Source organism: Onychomys torridus, chromosome 2 (genome assembly GCF_903995425.1).
Source record: "Onychomys torridus chromosome 2, mOncTor1.1, whole genome shotgun sequence".
NCBI lineage: Eukaryota > Metazoa > Chordata > Mammalia > Rodentia > Cricetidae > Onychomys > Onychomys torridus.
In genome coordinates this window covers 150,063,803-150,083,281 of record NC_050444.1, presented here as the reverse complement: position 1 = coordinate 150,083,281, position 19,479 = coordinate 150,063,803, and the positions used below count along the sequence as shown (strand labels likewise).

The 19,479-nt window shown below is 43.1% G+C and overlaps 1 protein-coding gene across 4 annotated transcripts in view; it reads left to right on the top strand.

The window, feature by feature from the left end:
- The window catches only part of Kdm1a (lysine demethylase 1A), a 51,902-nt gene extending 32,785 nt beyond the window's left edge, over positions 1–19,117 (top strand). For 2 of the 4 annotated variants that reach the window (XM_036178145.1, XM_036178142.1), the window contains 12 exons: positions 1,845–1,939; positions 8,232–8,374; positions 8,976–9,066; positions 10,310–10,444; positions 11,072–11,145; positions 11,601–11,712; positions 14,055–14,187; positions 15,112–15,299; positions 15,655–15,769; positions 16,994–17,121; positions 17,663–17,809; positions 18,618–19,117. In XM_036178145.1, coding sequence (XP_036034038.1) covers positions 1,845–1,939; positions 8,232–8,374; positions 8,976–9,066; positions 10,310–10,444; positions 11,072–11,145; positions 11,601–11,712; positions 14,055–14,187; positions 15,112–15,299; positions 15,655–15,769; positions 16,994–17,121; positions 17,663–17,809; positions 18,618–18,803 — 1,547 coding nt within the window. In that variant the 3' untranslated portion in view covers positions 18,804–19,117. Of the gene's footprint in view, positions 1–1,844; positions 1,940–5,975; positions 5,988–8,231; positions 8,375–8,975; positions 9,067–10,309; positions 10,445–11,071; positions 11,146–11,600; positions 11,713–14,054; positions 14,188–15,111; positions 15,300–15,654; positions 15,770–16,993; positions 17,122–17,662; positions 17,810–18,617 lie in introns of all 4 variants that reach the window. The other 2 variants (XM_036178144.1, XM_036178141.1) reach the window with 2 other exon arrangements.
- The last annotated feature ends 362 nt before the right edge of the window (positions 19,118–19,479 follow it).

Below are 19,479 nucleotides of genomic sequence, written 5' to 3'. Positions count from 1 at the left end.
AACCAATAGTTAGTTTTGTAATATACTGATTATGATGTTGTGTTAGTTTTCTTTGCCTGTAACATACCACAGACAGTGCGTTATAGGGACACACCACAGACAGACAGTGAGTCATAGGACACACCACAGACAGTGGCTGAGTCATAGGGACACACCACAGACAGACGGTGAGTCATAGGGACACACCACAGACAGACAGTGAGTCATAGGGACACACCACAGACAGTGGCTGAGTCATAGGACACACCACAGACAGACAGTTGAGTCATAAAGACATACCAGAGACAAAGAGTCATAGAGATACCACAGACAAATCATAGGGACATGCCACAGACAGTGTCATAATGAAAAAGTTAAGCCAGGCTTGGTGGCACACACCTTTAATCCCAGCACTTGGGAAGCAGATCTTTGTGAGTTCAATGTCAGCCTGATCTACAGAGAGAGTTCCAGGACAGCTCTTATACAGAGAAACCCTGTGTCGAAAAACAAAAGGAAAGAAGTTTATTTTCCTTATAGTTGTATTAGGCCAAAGGGGCAATGATCTGACACACTTCTTACTGATGGTCTTGAGGTATGTACTTCAGGTCACATGGCAGGGAACAGGGCCTTTAGGTCTGTATGTGCCTTTAGTTTTCACCTTTCTAAGGCTAGTAAGAGTCAGTGAAGGGACTATTGATAGTTTGTCTATCTTTTGGTTTGTTGGGTTTGTTTGGTTTTGGTTTTTTGAGACAGGGTTTCTCTGTGTAGCCCTGGCTGTCCTGGAACTCTGTAGATCAGGCTGTCCTCAAACATACACAGTCCTGGGATTAAAGGCGTGTGCCACCACCTCCCGACTTTGCTTTGTTTTTTGAGACAGGTTTTCTCTGTGTAGCCTTGACTGTTCTGGAACTCACTGTGTAGACCAGGTTGTTCTAGAATTGGGAATTAAACTCCAGGCTGAGTTTTGAGGGGGCAAAATGTATTCAAATCATAGTAAGTCCTTATTGCCTATTAGTAGGAGATAAATTGCTAAATATCTTTTCTGAAGGCTGAAAATGTAAATTGTACAAGCCCTTTACAAGCCTTTCCAATTCAAAGAAATTATCCTAAAGAAACACAGACAAGTGAACAATGTTGTGTTTGAGTCATTTCCAAAATGACATTGTGTATCCACTAGCTCCATAGCATAACATAGTGTTTATAATGTATTACTAAGTTAAAACTTTCATAGAATGGGTTATAATTCTTTTATGTGAAGTCTAACTCTATACTCCTAAATTGTAGAAGGATCTGTAATAAAATGTTAACTTAGAGAATTATGAGTATTAACATTTAGGGTTCCTCTGTGTAGTTCTGGATGTCCTAGAACTCATGCTATAGACCAGGCTGGCCTTGGAACTCACAAAGATCTGCCTGCCTCTGTCTCCTGCATGCTGGGATTAAATGCATGCACCACCACTGCCCAGCTAAGTTAACATTTTTTTTTTTTTTTTTTTTTTTTTTTTTGTTGGTCTAGCATGTTTCTTACTGTGAGCTTTAAAATAGAAGATCTGATTGACACCCTACATTTCCAGCTGTTTTATTCATTACTTTGGCAAGGCTGCTGGGGTCCAACTCAGTGCCTTAAAAATGGGAGACAAGCTGTAGTACTGAACTCAACCCCTAGCCTTTGCTTACTCCACAGGGTGTCTCATTACATAGCGTGAGCTGGCCTTGAACACTTGAACCTCCTGCCTCAAAAGTGCTGCAACACTGGCATAGGCCACCAAGGCTGGGCTTAGCATTTTTTATTTTCAGTAAAGAAATTTTGACTTTGAGGTTTTCTTTTCAAGGATAGGCTGAATTTGTTTGAGTTTTTTTTCTAGGAGGAAATCCCATGGCTGTTGTCAGCAAACAAGTAAACATGGAACTGGCCAAGATCAAGCAAAAATGCCCACTTTATGAAGCTAATGGACAAGCTGTAAGTTGATGACAAACAGAGCTTTTCAAAATTTCTGTGATTCATTTGGAAATAATTCAGGGGAATCTGTTACTGAGCATGACATGAATGTACAGACTGAGAAACAATTGGCATTTTTCTGACTGTTTTCTTAACTCTGAGCTACATAGGAAGGGATGATGGTATGTGTGCAGATTTACATGTCTGCTTAGGCATTTGTCTGTAGGCATTTACTGGAGGCTGGCCACCCAGTTCAGTGGCCCTGGCCACTTACTGAATGAACCTGCTTCTTCATATTTGTGTGCTGTGCTACCTCCCTTGTGTGCTTAAGCTCTGTGTGCTCTGTCCCTCCACTTTGTACACAGACTCAGGCTGCTTCTTCCAGGCTAGTATGTAGTCAGATGGTGATAGTGAAAGTGTTTGTGGTCAGAGGCCTGGGAGCTTCTTGTCCTTGATTGGTCTAAGAAATGTGAGTGAGTGAGTCATGGTCAGGCAGGCTTAAGTTGCCCCTGGCAGTCCTGAGTTTGCAGGCATGGGTAAGATTCAAAAGATTGTGTTTAGCAGAAATCTGACCAACTCCCCTGTCAGGATGAGAGTCCTTTGTCTGAGACTGTAAGCATATTGTTAACTTTGTATTTTGAGGAAGACAATTTTGCTATGTATTGGATATGTCATGGTTTAGCTATTGTTACCACTCGAGTTTTTTGTGGTCTCAAGGAACATCCTTATTTATCCTAGCTGCCTTGGGTTTTTATGGCTTGATGTTCCTGAAATGCCTTGGGTTGTGTCCACCACGTGTCCAGAGCTTGGGAGAAACATCTGACAGAATAAACAGAATAGAATGAGAGAGAAGAGATATAGTAGAGATTAACTTACTGAATTATTTGATAAAGGTCAGTAAAGGATATTAAAGTTGAGGGCCAATCTCTACTTCACTCTAGTGAGACTCATTTGGAAATAACCCCCCTCCGATTTTTATTATGGAAATTTAAAAATATTACAAAAATAAGAAGAGTACTATAATGAACTCCAGTTTATTTAATTTGTCCTGTTTCTGCTTTGGGGAGAGAGGGTGTGAAGAATCTATTACCCAGAAGTCTATCAGCAACACTAAGTTGAGGCAGATTTGCTAAGGGTTAGGTAGAACCAATTGCTACAGAAGAGTCCAGGGGCAAGAGGGTGGGTGTGTGGGAGTGATAGGTGGGGCAGGGTGGAAAGGGAGGGAGCAGTTCTTGAGATCATTGTAGGACTTCAGTCTGTGTTGACACTGGGGCTGAGGAAGGTGAATAGGTGCAGAGGTCTCTGAGGGAAGAAGGGAGCTCATCCTGGTGAGGCAAGAAGACAAGCTACAGTGTAGGCCTTGCTGTGGAGGTACAAGAGTGGAGTTTGGAGCAGGGGAGTGACAGGATGAGATAGGTGTTTGAGGTTGGTAGAGGAAAGAGCCTGGCTGGGTAAGGAAACAAGGCAACAGTGGAGATACCAGAGAAGTGCTTTTAGGGTTAGATGAGCTTTTCTGTGACTGGCTCCTGAGCTTCCTACCTGAGCTGCCCAAGTGCTGAGATAACAGGCCTGTGCTACCTAGTACAGATTAGCTGATATTTTGGTGTTTGCTGTGTCCAGGATGGGACCCAGGCCCTCAGGTTTCTAGGTAGTTGCTCTGTCACTGATCCTTAGTGCTCAGTGCTCTGCCTTTTGTGAGTTTGTTTGTACTGGTGATTGCATTTCTGTGTTCAAGTTCTCTCTAAGCATGGTCACCAATCTCTCCTGTCACAGTATGGAATAAGATAAACAGCTTGCATAAGAACATAAATATGTGATACCAGCCATATTATAGAAGGGTATTCATTGTGTTCTAGCTTAAGCTGCCTATCTGAGGACTAGCCCTTTGGGGAGCATTTGATGTTTGAACAAGGCATATGGTTTTTTCCCCATTTATTTTTTTAGACTTTATTTTATTTTATGTGTAGGGGTGTTTGCCTGTATGTATATCTGTTCACAATATTTGTACCTGTTGCCCATGGAGGTCAGAAGGTGTTGGATGCCCTGGTACTGGAATTACAGATGGTTGTAAAATATCATGTGGGTGCTGGATATCGAACCTGGGTCCTTTACAAAAGCAACATCTGCTCTTAACTTCTGAGCCATCTCTCCAGCCCCAAGTGATGATTCTTTAGGCATTTTAGTTTTGGAAAGAGTTTTTCGTGGCTTTGAGTTCCTCTTGCCTCATGTAAGAAGCCATGTTAAGGTCTGTTTTTCTCTGTCTCCAGTGGTATAGCTCAGTGAGAATTTGGAACTATTGACCTGTAGACTAGCTTTTCACTTACATGACAGGTACAGAGAACCTTGCTTGCATATGCTTATCATTAGAAATGATGCTTTATAGCTTTAGAAATATAAAGAGTTAAGTGGGTGAGTAGTTTGTTTGTTTGTTTTTCTCATTTTGCAGAACGGATAACTGTAGCTCCCATGGATTTCCCCAAAGCCACTGTGGTCAGTACCCAAGAAGCAGTTTGTTGCTTGGTGTTCTAGCTCAGGTTCTAATGCTTGTTAAGTTACATCTGCCTGATTTGTCAGGAAGACAGATGGGCCAGAGTGAGGGTGTGCAGTACCATGATTGCCTGTGTGACTGTATCTGCTAAGTCTGCTCTTAAAAGAGCTTTAAAATAGGTCCCCTTAGGCTGGGTGTGGTGGCGCACACCTTTAATCCCAGCATTTAGGGAACAGACGTAGGTAGATCTTTGTGAGTTCAAGTCCTGCCTAGTCTACAGAACAAGTTCTACAAAGATAGGGTTCTCTACAAAGAGAAACCCTATCTTGAAAAACCAAACTTTTAAAAGAGTGTAGAGGGCGGAGTATTCACAGGTAGTGTTTGCTTAAGGACATAGCTCCATACCCAGCCATTTTTTGTTTTAAGAAATAAATGTAGGTGGTTGTTTGTTGTTACTATTTGTTTTTTGTATTTGTGTGTGTATATATGTGTGTGCAGTTTGTACACGTTTGGGGTATGAGTGTACATAAGAGGTTGGTGTCTCCATCTCTCACTCTCCACCTTATTTTTGAGACAGGATCTCTCACGGAAGCTGTTTTGGCTGGCCAGCAAGCCCTAGGGATTCTCCTGTCTCTGCCTCCCCTGTACTGGAACTCATGTCCTGTGTTTATGTGGCAGGCACTTTACAGAATTAAGCATCTTATCCCCCCCCCCCCCAGCACCTGTTGTTAAACTATTAAAAACATCCTGAGCTCGATCCCTAAAACAGTAGATCACTGTTCTATGTGATCCGCCATGGGCAGCTAGACTGTTGAGCTTCAGTGTTTGCCTTGACAGGGAAAGTTTTAATTGTTGCATATGTAAAATAGAGCATTTTTAACTGGACTTTTAGCAATGGATTCAATATTTAAATGCATTAAAAACACATTTGGGTTTCCCCTGGTCAGTATTGGTTTGCCAATGTATGTTTTACCATCCATTTCCAACTGAAATGCTAAAGTTAATGGAGAACAGCCCGGCTTCAGCATGTCCCCCAGTTGCACTGGCAACGTTCGTATTGCTGTAATTGCTCACCTGGGCAGAAATGGATGGGCCTGGTTGCCCGTATAACCTCATCATCTGGTTGCCTCACCTAACCTCATAAAGCTGAGCCTTGGGTCTAAGTGGGCACTGGATGTGCAGTCTTGTCACCTGGAGTCAGTCAAACGTGGCAGTGCTCCTGTGGTCTGAGTTTGGTTTGTTTGACTTTCCTGTTACTGTTGTGTGTTTTCTGTTCTTTGAGTTTTGCTTTTGTTACTCACTGCTTTCTCACCACTGCCCCCCACCCCCAACTTTTTTAAATTGCTCCCCACTCCCTAGCCATTTCTATGCCTTGACTTTCCCATTTTAGTCTCTGTACAGTCTGTTCCTTATTTCTCCAGCGGTTGCAGCTTCTAAGCTAACAGAATGCTTCTGTCATGCAATGTGTTTAAAGCCTTGATTTTACTGCTGTCATACAAAACGAAACTTGACGTGGCTGTTGGGCTGTTATTTACAGTTTATTTCTCCCTCTGCTGCACTGGTTAAAAGGACACTGTCAAGGTATTTTTTCATAATTTTTCAAATCATTTTCTCACTGTTTACAGTAACCCATTAAAAACTTAACACTTAAATCTTTTTCTTTCAATGATCCTCTCCATCACACATTCACACTGGTTGTTGTTGTAGAGTTGCGCCTGTATGTTGGACTGGTGCTGTTTGAGTTTTTGTCATTGAAAGCGCATGTAAAACATCAGTTTTTTGTGGGGAGTGTGGGTGGGGAAGGGGAAGTGTAACGAATCAAGCAGGCTGCTCAGAAACTAGAGGGAAGAAACAAAGGTCAATTTGGTCCCTCTAACCTTGACAGTGTCCCTTTAAATATTTCTCTACCACCACCCTAGACCCAGTTACTGAACCTGAGTGCTGGGTATCTCTCAGTATAAACCCCCTATGTGATTGTCACCCCAACCACAAAGATTAAAGCTTGTCTGAAGGAAGCCAGCCAGTTGGCACTAGGAGAGCTTTAATCTGTCCCATTTGCGTTCTTGTGTTTTGGCACATTGCGCCCCATGGTAGAGGCATATGTGGTCTAGTCCCTCTTGCTAGAGCATCCTCTTGTCAGGCATTTCAGAAATCTGCATAGAAACACTCCAGGAAAAGCATTCTTGCAGTTAACATTGGACAGCTATGTAGAGTTTATATTCAAGTGTGATTGTCTCCCTTTGGAAGGAAAGATAACCGTAGAGTGCTAGGACCATCTTCTGTAGCACATTGCAGGGTTGCACTGGAAAGAGCAAGTTTCTGGGCAGAATTTCATGTTGAGTTACTCCTTACAGGGCCATCACATCTCTGAGAAAAAGTAACTGATGAGCACGTGAATGAGATTCATGACAAGAGGGGCTCTGAACAGCTCTGATAGGTGCAGTCAGAGCAAGCAGGACCATCACCAAGAGCTCTCCTTTCACCGTGGAAATGGGTCAGCCAGACACTCGGGGCCGCCAGCCCCGGGGACTATAGTAATGCATAATGACACCAAGTGTCTGAAGCATGGTTCTCTACCTCCTTTCTCTCCACAAACCAGAGTACTGGAGTTTAGATTTGCTTTGGTCTGGGAGTAGCTGATTCTCTGTGAGAGCCTCCTCTGTCCTTGAGGCATTAAGCATGACTCTGATTGTCACTTGTATCTACTGCTTTGGCCCTCTTCCCCTTCTCTTTTAGTAAAGGTTACCCTGTTTTGACAGGTCGTCTTTGCCACACCAGTGGCCCATCTCATGGGGTTACCTTCGAGGGGTATGGTCGAGTGCATTCCTCCATTACTTGCAAGTGCAAAATTGAAGTGTTTCTGGTGAGAGGTGGCCTCTTCCATGGCGATCTTGTCAGTAGTCACTTCCTACCAAACACCTCAGGCTTGGTGTTTGCTAGGGCTTATTGTAGTGCTCTGTTCTCTCGTCCCCACTTTAGGGTGATTGCAAAGTGAAGTCTGTGTTGTAAGTCCTATTTCCCACCTAGTGCCCAGTCCTGGCAAAAGACACTTCTCTTAGACATGCTTGTTGTCTGCCACTGTTGCCATGAAGCCAGCAGTGGGACTGCAGAAGAACATTTGGGCAAGGCTAAGATGTGACAGGAGCGATGAACTGATGCTGTCAGTGGACTGTACAGAATGGTCTAGGTCAGCAGGAGGACTGCTTCGAAGTGTGTTCCCTTCCTCTACACAGCAAGGAGCCAGACCTTGTGCTAACTGAGTTATTCCTAGCCTAAGCTTTGACGTTCACCTCTGAAGCTGAAATCCACTATCATTATGTGAAAGAGTAAGGTGCTGGTGTGTGACTGTCAACACCATGAAGTTGACTTCTCTTGTTTCCCACATCTCTGAACAGGGAACTGGAGCCTCTTCTTCCCCCTTGTGCTCTGATTTTGGAAGGTCTTCTGGTGTGTGGTCATAGTCTTTGTTCTCTGGGACTTTGCCAGTGTGTCCTTTGCATGTCAGCCCAGCTCAGCTCAGTGCACCTCGTGCTTCCTGTCACTCCAGCTAGTGCTGCTGCTGTAGGTCTTGTGCCTGTGACTGTAGGTGGAGTCCTAGCTCTCGGGGAGCAAGTGGGAGAGAGGGAAGTATTTCAGGCCTGAAACATCTCATATCTCATTTAAATGGATTTAACCACTTCATAGAAAAAGTCAAATCATTGTCCTCAAAGGTTTTCCTTTGAAATACATATTTTGGCCTCTTAAACTGTAGAACATTTTTGTGTGTTCATGGATGACTGTGCTTAGTTTGATAAGGACCAACTCTGCTATACTTCATATTTTCAGGTTCCAAAAGAGAAAGATGAAATGGTAGAACAAGAATTTAACCGATTGTTAGAAGCCACCTCTTACCTTAGTCATCAGCTAGATTTCAACGTCCTCAATAATAAACCTGTATCCCTTGGCCAGGCATTGGAAGTTGTCATTCAGTAAGTACTTTGAGACTTTATCATATAGTGAGTTCTATTACAGAGATCGCTATTTATAAGTTTTTTCATAAGTCTTATTTGAGCTAATTTTTACATATGTTTATGTGAACTTTTAAATTCTGAAGTCAGGGCTGAAGAGATGGCTTAGTGGTTAAGAGCACTGGCTGCTCCTTCAAACAACCTGGGTTCAGTTCCTAGCACCCACTATGAGTGGTAACTCATAACTGTCACTCTCATTCCAGAGGATCTGACACCCCCTTGCCTGCTGCCTCTGCAGGTGCTGCATGTATATGGTGCACACATATACAGGCAAACACTCGTAAAATAAAAATAATAAATTTTAAAAGCTAAAATAAATTCCAAAGAAAAACATTTTAAGTATTTTTTTAAAAATAACTATAGACTCCCCAAGGCTACTTTCAGTTCTAAAATGTATCACTTTAATCATGTTATTTTATTTAGGTCAGGAAACAAACACAGCTAGCTAACTTTCTTGTCTGAATATTAGTCAGTGGGTTTGGGGCCTCGGGTGTTTGGTGGGTGCCTGTTTTGTGCTATAGAGCTGGCTGTGCAGCTGGGCCACATGCATTGTCTCTTACAGGCTACAAGAAAAGCATGTCAAAGATGAGCAGATTGAACACTGGAAGAAGATCGTGAAAACTCAGGAGGAGTTGAAAGAGCTTCTTAATAAGGTAGAGCTCTACATTCATGGCTTCATAGTCCGAAACCGGAAACAAGGGGCTCCTTTCACTTAGGATGGTAAAGGCCTTTCTGGGGTTTGACCTCCATGAAGAGGGGTTGCCTGGCTGCTCTCCTTCCCCTTCCGAACTTCAGTGGATTGGTCAGCACTGCTGCTGAGGTCTGGGACTAGAGCCAAGTGATAAAGAAGATCAAGGCAGCTCCTCCATTGTCATAACTGTTCCACCTCTGTTCCCTGAGGTTTCTGTCATCACCTTCTGAGTCCCGAGTTCCAGATGATACAGATACAGTCTTATCATACCAACTGCACAAGATAGCAGCTTAGGGAGGAATGGTTCATCAGCTGGGGAGGGGCAGGACCTCACTCTTGTTAAGCCTCCTGTCACCCTGGGAGCTCTAGTCCACTTACGTATAGACTGTGGCAAAGAGTGAACATCTGTAGGCCAGGCTTCAACACCCTGTTGGTCCCTGAAAAAACTAACATTAGGAATAATCACATAAAATTGTGTGTGACATTTTTGACTTTTTACATTTTTTTTTTTTTTTAAAGGAATGGGGCTAGAGAGATGGTTCAGTGGTTAAAAGCACTGGCTGCTCTTCCAGAGGACCTGGGTTCAATTCCCAGCACCCTTATGACTGTTTTGTAACTCCAGTTCCAGGGGTTTTGACACCATCACACAGAGACACATGCAGGCAGACACCAATGCACATAAAATAATAATAAATTTTAAAAAAACAAACACAAAGCTGGGCATAGTGGTGAACCTGTGTTATTTCAACACCTAAGACACTAAGGCAAGAAGAGGGTCTTAAATGGAATATTTTTTTTTTCCCTCTTCGTTGTTTTGGAAGACAAGAATCTATCTTAGTTTTCTGATAGTGTTGTGGAAACCTCTGTTAAAATCTGGTTTTTCCCAAATAGCATGACACAGAACCAGGTGTTTAGAAATTGCAAGGATCTTTCATAACATTGTGAAGGGAGGGCCAATGCCAAGGGCATGTGTTCTTTGGAAAAGAATTACACTGCTATTTAATATGAAAAAAAATTGTTTGCTTTTCAAGACAGGGTTTCTCTGTGCAGCCCTGGCTGTCCTGGAACTCAATCTAGAGACCAGGCTCATCTCAAATTCACAGAGGTCCACCTGCCTTTGCCTCTTGCCTTCCAAGTGCTGGGATTAAAGGCATGTGCCAACACCAGCTGGCTAGTATGAAAATTTTTTCCCTTTTCCATTTTAGATGGTAAATTTGAAGGAGAAAATTAAAGAGCTCCATCAGCAATACAAAGAAGCATCAGAAGTGAAGCCACCCAGAGATATCACAGCTGAGTTCTTAGTGAAGAGCAAGCACAGGGACCTGACTGCCCTCTGCAAGGTTGGTGCCACGATGCGCTGGAAAGTAGTTTACAGGTGGGAAACCTGAGAAAAGAAAGAGCCTCTAGCCAATGGCAAGTGTCTGTCTTTACTGTGCAGAAGATGGTTTGGTACCTAAAGAGTCATGGAGATTTAATGGCTCAGTACAGTGTGAGATTGGTGTTTCCTGCATAGCTCTTATCCTGATATTTGAGGGTGGTAATGTAGTGTGTGGAATTTCAAGTGAGACTGGTCTCAGATCCCACGTGGTGTCCCCTAGCACCTTGGCCTTCTTAGCTCCTCATCTGCAGCATGGTGTTCGTGATACATAGCTCGGAGAGTCCTTATGAAGGAACCTTAAATGAATTGTTTCCAGGGAATCCCATACCAGAGCCATGAGAGGTGCTGAGAGCTTCACATCCTTATTTGGAGCACAGCTAGTGCTTTTACCATTTCCCCCCCTGCCCCATCTTATCCCAGATTCCTAGCTTGTTTCCAAACACCCCTGAGGTTTGACCCCAGCCTTAAATTGAATCACACTTTGTACACAAGATCTGAGCAGAAAACGTGTTAACATATAAATTAGGTAAATATCTGACCGTTGAGGCAAAATCACATTCACTTTTATTTATTTTTTAATTTCTGTTAGGAATATGATGAATTAGCTGAAACACAAGGAAAGCTAGAGGAAAAACTTCAAGAATTGGAAGCAAATCCCCCAAGGTAAGGAAAGAAAACCAGACATTAAGAATGGCAGCTTTGCTGTCTCCTTCTGTTCAGTCTGGAGGGAAGAAGACAGTGAGTTTATGTGATGGGTGGATGGGGAAGTGTGTGGAAAGATGATCTCCGAATCTAAAATTAGCCCTTCTCTACAAAACCTGATATTGACATAAAGCTGACCTAGATAGAAATTGTTTTGGGGTGATTTTTTAAAAAGGTACTATTGTTTTACACAGGGGACTAGGACTTTACCTTTTTCTACTGGGGTTCGGGCAGTGACAGATAGATGCTCTCTAGACGAAAGGGGTAGAGCAGTTAGTTAGTAACACAGGTAGGAGCTCGCTCTGTGACTTGCATATAAGGCAGTCCCAGCTGAGAGTTCGGATTGGCCGAGACCATCCAGGTGAGCTCTTTGAGACTTGCCGTTTTCGTTAATACTGTGCTCCCTTCTTTTTCAGTGATGTATATCTGTCATCAAGAGACAGACAGATACTTGACTGGCATTTTGCAAATCTTGAATTTGCCAATGCCACACCTCTCTCTACCCTCTCTCTTAAACATTGGGATCAGGTAAGATTTCTGGACCGTTTATTGAATTGGACTATTAAAACCACACTCACACTCTCTCCCTCTTCCTCTCCCTCTCCCTCCCCCCCCCTCTCTCTCTCTCTCTCTCTCTCTCTCTCTCTCTCTCTCTCTCGTGTGTGTGTGTTCTTGTCGACATCTTCAGTAGGAGACAGCATTTGCTCACAGTGAAATCCACACATCTTAAGCAAGCAGCTTGATGATTTGCCAAGCTTGCTTTGCCGTGCACTACCATCATAGTCAGGACATAGAACATTTCAGCCTGCTGCTGTGATCCACTATCATTCCAGTGCTTTAGAGGCTAGGGCAGAAAAATCGAGTCCAGGGTCAGCATGGACGATATCGAGAGGCCTTTGACTTTAAGAAACCAAAACAAAAGATCATTGTCATCCTGCCCTCTTCCTCTCAATCCTGCTTCTCCTTGTTCTGTGGTTTCATTGTAAGAGGTCTTTGTGTGACTGACTCCACTTACCTTGAGGTAGTTTATCCCTTTGTTATTTATTACAATTCCACTGTAGAGATAAACATGAATTATTAGGTCATCATTGGTGCACTGATGGGGTTATGTGTGTGTATGGGGTACTATTAGTGAAGGTGCTCTGAATATTAATACTTTTCTCAGAAAATATTAATAGTGAACTGTGTGGTAGTAACGCATGCCTTTAATCCAAGCTCTTGTGAGGGAGTTAGCCAGGTCTTTGTGAGTTCGAGGTCAGCCTGGTCTACAAAGTGAGTTCCAAGACAGGGCTATATAGTGAGACCCTATCTCTGACTCTTCCTTGCCAAAATTTTTTTTGAGTGAAATTGCTAAGATCTTACAGAAAGTAGTTTCTGCTTGGTTGGTTTTTGGTGATATTGGGGATCAAATTGACATCCTTGCACAAGCCAGGTGAGAACTCTGCCTCCGAGCCGTTCCCCTAGCCTCCTCCTACTTCTACTCATGTAACAAACTTCCAAATCCCCCACCCCCAGAGTCTGTGACAGTCCATGTGTCCATGTGCTTCACATCCTCAAAGATGCTCAGTGTCCGACCTGGAGGGTCCACCATTCTAGTGAGTGTCAGGAATCTCTTCCTGTGCATCTCAGTTGCTGTTTTAGTAAATGTTCTCATTTATTTGGCCCCTTTGAAGAAAGTCTGGTTGTTTTTTGAAGAATTCCTAAGAGCTTATTTGTCAGATACATACTTTACGAACATTTTCTTCTAGTCTTGGGCATGCCCTTTGTGTCCTAAGCTTGACCCTAGTGTCCTAAGCTTGACCCTAGAGCCTCATGTTCACATGCTCTATCATTGTTACCCCTCCAGCTCCATCTATCCTTTTTACGTTCTGAAAAGTTGACTTCTCATCTGAGCTTATGTTTTAACATGTAATTTCTAAGAACTAGGAGACATCCCCAAGAGTTTCTAGACTCTGTGGGATGCTCTTAGCTTCCAAGCCAAACCTTGGCTTGATACTCTGTAGATGTGTGAGGCTTCCTTTTGTGGATGGGCTGCCTTCATCTAACTTGTCCAACTGGTTTAGAAATCTTCAACTTTAAAATCTGTCGGTTTAAAGACTGAAAATGGATTTTGCTTTTTAAAAGAAAATGGATTTATGCACATCTCTAATGCTGTTAAGAAGGTAAATGAGGTTGGGCGGTGGTTGGTGGTGCATGCCTTTAATTCCAGTACTCGGAAAGCAGAGGCAGAGACAGTGGCAGTTGAATCTTGTGAGTTCCAGGACAGCCTGGTGTACATACCAAGTTCCAAGACAGCCAGGGCTACACAGAGAAACCCTGTCTCAAAAAAAAACGGGAGGGGTGGGGGGAGGTAAATGAATTAGCTTTTGTGCTTTCTGGTCATCTGTGTCTCCGTGGATGGTCTGAACTTGGTAGTAGAGTACTGTGCTAATAACTATCTAGAGATAATAGAAACTTCTTGCTGGAGATTAGAGACAGATCCGTGGTTTTTCCTCAGGCAGTTCAACTTGAATATGGAGTAACTGTTTAATTCTGGTCTTAAAATACTCTTTGGGGCTAGAGAAGTGGCTCAGCAGTTAGGAGTACTGGCCGTTCTTGCAGAGGAAGTAGGTTTGATTGCTAGCACCCACACAGAACTTGGCGGTCACTCTGGTATCTATCCTTCTGCAGACACTGTGCATATGGTACATAAAACACATGCAGGTAACACCCATGCACAAAGTTGTTGTTTTTTCCCCACAAGGTTTTTTAAACTGGACTAGTCTATAAGCTTGTACTCTTTAGCACTATCATAAAGAACTTGGTGCAAATGGCCTAGTGTAAATTTTATTTAAAAAGTGTGGTGATAGGCCTCTTTTTGTCCTTGCTAGGATGATGACTTTGAGTTTACTGGCAGTCACCTGACAGTAAGGAATGGCTACTCATGTGTGCCTGTGGCTTTAGCTGAAGGCTTGGACATTAAACTGAACACAGCAGTGCGGCAGGTTCGCTACACAGCCTCAGGTATGTGCCTGCTCCATACTTTCTCTACAGGAAGGTAGAGCACCTTCCCTGAAACAAGATGAGTTTTTTTACAACTTTGTTTTTGGTACCTTGGTTGCCTGGTTCATGAGTGTAAACTTTTGTAAATGCCTTTTATAAGTAGATGGCAGAGTGGCAGAAACTGCAACACCATCTTTGTTCTGGGTCTACAGAAAATAGGCCTGGGTTATCTGTCATACTTAAGATGTGCCATATTCTCAGAATTCATTATTATATTTACAATGAATTGATCAAAAAGACATGCATATATAGTTGTTATGAGCATTCATATAAAAACATACTAGGGCTCATCAGCCAGCTCCTTGTTGGAGCCCATTTTTGTTGTTCTTTTGTTTTTTTGGTTTTTTCGAGACAGGGTTTCTCTGTGTAGTTTTGGTGCCTGTCCTGGATCTCACTCTGTAGACCAGGCTGGCCTCGAACTCAGAGATCCGCCTGCCTCTGCCTGGGATTAAAGGCATGTGCTACCACCTGGCTGAGCCCATTCTTTTGTGGAGTGTTAGTAAATCTGTATTACTATTTTAAAAATACATTAGGTAAAGTAATAGTGACATAATTCTGATGTCAACTCAGAGGTCACGCTGAGCATTATAGTGAATTTCCAGAGTTTGAGTTTTGTGCCAGTCTGGAGTGTCATCCTCAGTGTTATTCCTTACTGTCGGGTGACTGCCAATAAACTCAACCACTTTAGTCCAGTATATCGCTAGTGTAAGATGGAGACAATCAAGGGTTCCCTGTTGACTGTGAGGGTTTAAATCCTGGCAGCCTTAGGCTCACTTCTGTTTTTTGTCTGAAAAATGAAGGGAATGGCATGCTTAGACACCATGTTCACTTCCCTCATTGATGCCATCCTCATCACCACTAAAGTTTTCCAAATACTTTGTCCAGGATGCGAAGTGATTGCTGTGAATACACGCTCCACAAGTCAAACCTTTATTTATAAGTGTGATGCGGTTCTCTGCACCCTTCCCCTGGGAGTGTTGAAGCAGCAGCCACCAGCTGTTCAGTTTGTGCCACCTCTTCCTGAGTGGAAAACATCTGCAGTCCAGAGGATGGGATTCGGCAACCTTAACAAGGTGATGTACTCTCCTCCTGTCACCAGCCTAATGTTGAGTGTCCAGTAGCATCAGTGAGGAGTGGGGTCTGCATGTAACCATAGTTACCGGTACCCTCAGCTGATTCCCAGAGTTTGTGTATACTCACCTGGTTATATTATATACTATTCAGGCATACTTAATCTTGTTATATAACCCCAAACCTACTAAAGGTCTTATTAAGTCACATTATATATAATGTGATGGGGATTCTTTTTTTATACCGAAAGTGGACTAGGAGTAGACAGTAAGTCTTAAGAATGACCTGAAAGGACCAGCAGTGCTTACAAAAAGCCATCTCTCTGAGGCCAACTCATAGGATTCCTTCCTGTGGTAGGTGGTGCTGTGTTTTGACCGGGTGTTCTGGGATCCAAGTGTCAATCTGTTTGGACATGTTGGCAGTACGACTGCTAGCAGGGGCGAGCTCTTCCTCTTCTGGAACCTATATAAAGGTAACTGCTAGTTTTATTTTTTTGTTTTCATACTCTTACAGAAACATCCAGAATTAGAAATATTGGGAATTTTCTTATATATATGCCATAATTTTTTTTTCATTAACTTAATATGCAATTCTTTAAAAAATCCCTTCAAAGTAGTTTGAAGAAAACATGTAAAAATGAAGACACATCATAGCCAAAAGGGACATACCGGGGAGTTATTCCTCATTCTGAGACTGTTAGATCCAGCTTGCCTTCAACCTTAGATCACTTCCTTAAAATGTGTTTATGTTCCTATTTCCCATCCTATTACTTTATGATCAGTTGATTAACTAGAGCACTAAACACATAATATTTAATTCCCTCTTCAAGAGGTGTTCCTACACTGAGGTGGTGCCATGCTTTTCCCCAGCTCCATCCAGGCTACCTGGTCCTGTCAATACTTCATGGTATTCCTCCCTACCCCAACAATCCTTATTCACCGCTTGTCCTTGTCCAGGCCACTGTCATCTCCCTATCATGCTGGCATCCCTGCTTCTGTTAATTGCATTGCATTTGTTGGTTGCTTTGTATTGCCGAAGGAAAATACAGATTTCTTCCCAAGGCTTCTCTACTAAGCCCTTTATAATACAGCCTTTCCCATCTTCCCTGTCTACTCTGATCCCAGCTCTTGGTTCAGAGCATCTGTGCATTTCTTTTTCACTGGCTCGCTTTACTCAGCTTGAATGTGTTTGGAAGAGGCCTTTAGGGTATATATTCCTATTGCCTAGAATCTGAATTAAATCCCTGTATTCTCTTTACTCTGTCCTATATTGTCAAAGGTCATGATTCTGTGTGTGTGTGGTTATTTACCTATTAACTCTTGTGACTTGTATCTTCCACACCCCCAGGAACTAGGTAGCCCTGGGGCTGTCACGCAAGCTTATTATATACTTGCCAAATGATGACTGGGGACAGTGATAGGTATGAAAGGTTGGAGCCAGGTAGAAGGAATGCTGCCATTGCCAGGACTAAGAATTCTATACCTAAATACAGAATGTTCCTTTTGACTCCTGGACGTCATAAGCAGTGGAGTAACCATTGGTCAGTTTCTGGGGACAGAGTTCAGAAAAATAGCTTGTATCCAGCTGTGTGGTACTACATGTACATGGCTCATTGACATTTTACAGCACTGAGAACAAAGCAGGACTGATAGGAAAGTATAGGAAAAACCTGGAATTGTCCCTTCTGTTTCCTCAGCTCCAATACTATTGGCCCTGGTGGCAGGAGAAGCTGCTGGCATCATGGAGAACATTAGTGATGATGTGATTGTCGGCCGGTGCCTGGCCATTCTCAAAGGGATTTTTGGTAGCAGTGCAGTGCCACAGGTATGTGAGTGAGTGGACAAGCAGGGATCCAGCTTATAGCTGAACATAGGTTTGGCTTAGTTGCAGTGTGCAGCTTAAGTTCTTGATCAGGACATTTATGTGAGAATGGAGGTATGTGCTGAGTTGGCCTGAATTTTTAATGTTTGGAACTTTAAGGTAGGTGTTCAGCAGACTCTAGGACATGACCCCGAGAATGTCAGTTGTTAGCTGTGTTATTCTTTATACATGGGGGTCACATCACAAGCAGCTGAACTCGGTGAATACATACACAGGGGAGAATTTCTTTGTAGCCTATTTTTCGGCCAACTGCAATACTTTTAGCTCCTTGTGGGACTCAAGAAGGTGAATTAATGAAAGAGTAAGGTCAAGTGCTATTTGTCATAGAGGTGGCGGCAACATGGATCTTTGTGTCTGCATCCAAAGCAGCATCATCCATCACCTGGCTCCCTCACCTTGCTTCTCTTACATAGGTCTTGCCTACTTTTCAGCCATAGCTGGTATGTCCTGCTGTCAGTAATTCTCATGGTTCTCCTATATCTAGCCCAAGGAGACTGTGGTGTCCCGATGGCGTGCTGATCCCTGGGCCCGGGGCTCCTATTCCTATGTGGCTGCAGGATCTTCTGGAAATGACTATGACTTAATGGCTCAGCCAATCACTCCTGGCCCCTCAATTCCAGGTGCCCCACAGGTGAGAAATTAGAAAGAAATCTGTGTCTGGACCTATTTGGGGAATGGGGAAAGACCAAGAGCTCAGGGTAGAAATATCTCTTTAGTCACTACATCCTTGGATACTTTCAGAATAAAGTACTATTTCTCATAGTTGGGCTTTGTAAATGTAGGTAGCCTAGATTCTAAGGGTAAGAGTCTAGAGCAAGTACAAGTCAGTAATTTTTCTTCTTGCTCAGCTTTTCCCTCCTTTAAAAGTCCTATTGGGACTAGAAACACAGCTAAGCATTTAAGAATGGCTGCTGCTCTTCCAGAAGACCCAGTTCAGTTCCCAACACCTACATTGGATGACTCACAGCCTCCTGTAACACCAGCTCCAGGGGACCCGAACACCTTACACCTCCACAGGCACACAAACTTTTTTTAAGCCTTACTTTTAATTGTAGCTAATTTTGTGGCAACTTATAGGGTTGCAGAGGTGTGAGTCACTAGGGCCTTGTAGAGCCTGCTTGGGAGTCTTATGTAGACTATGCTAGACCTTGTTCAAGTATTTTCAGTGTCACAACCCAAAGGCTTGGTTACGCTCAAACACATTCCTGCTTAAGAAGGCTGTACTCCCTGTGGCTCAGAGTTTAGGATGTCCTGCCAGTTTTAGCCAATAGGTACTACATGAAATAAAACTAGAATGTTGAGCATCTATAAACCGATCAAGAGAAACTTGGGCAAACTAGTGGTGGAAACAGATCAGCCTTCAGAAGTCAACAGGAATTTGGCAATTCCAACACAATAAATTACTTACTGATTTTTCTCCCCACCCCACCCCAAAATAGCCAATCCCACGACTTTTCTTCGCTGGAGAACATACAATCCGGAACTACCCAGCTACAGTCCATGGTGCTCTGTTGAGTGGGCTTCGAGAAGCAGGAAGGATTGCAGACCAGTTTTTGGGAGCCATGTACACTCTGCCTCGTCAGGCCACATCAGGTGTCCCTGCACAGCAGTCTCCAAGTATATGAGACAAATGGTTCAGAAAGGAGGCCCAGTGGACATGTAATCTGCCATGTAAGCAAGCTCTTCTAGCAATACTCCATCCTATTGAGGACCTCTGTCATCAGCTGCAGGACTCCTAGTTTGGACAGCAGAGGCTGGCTCCTTTGGCTGACAGCACAGAGAGGAACTTGCCCATTAATTTGGAATTATGTCTCCATAAAGACTGAGACAAGCAAGTGCTGTGAGATAACCTTAGTCTATTGGTGTTTGGCTTTTTTTTTTTTTTTAATATATTTTGAGAATAAAACTTTCAAATAATTTTACGTGAAGATTTATTTTTTAATTATGTGTATGTTTTATCAATATAGGTATGTGCACTTATGTGAGTGCCATGGAGGCATTGGATCCCTTAGAGCTGGTCACACAGGTGGTTGTGAACCATCCAAGTCTGTGTGCTGGGAACCAAACCCAGGTCCTCTTGAAGAACAGTATGTGTTTTTACCACTGGGCCATCTCTCTCCAGCCTCATAAGTGTTGCTCCCTCAGAAATGCAAACTCCACCTTTGACAATAGCATATATATTTTCTCCACAGGTGTACGAAGGAAGCCATGTAAAAGACAAATGGTCTGGTCAGGTCCCAGGGCTGCTTCTGAGTTACACTGACAACTCCTCCTTTTAAGGTCCTAGTTTTGTGTGTCTAG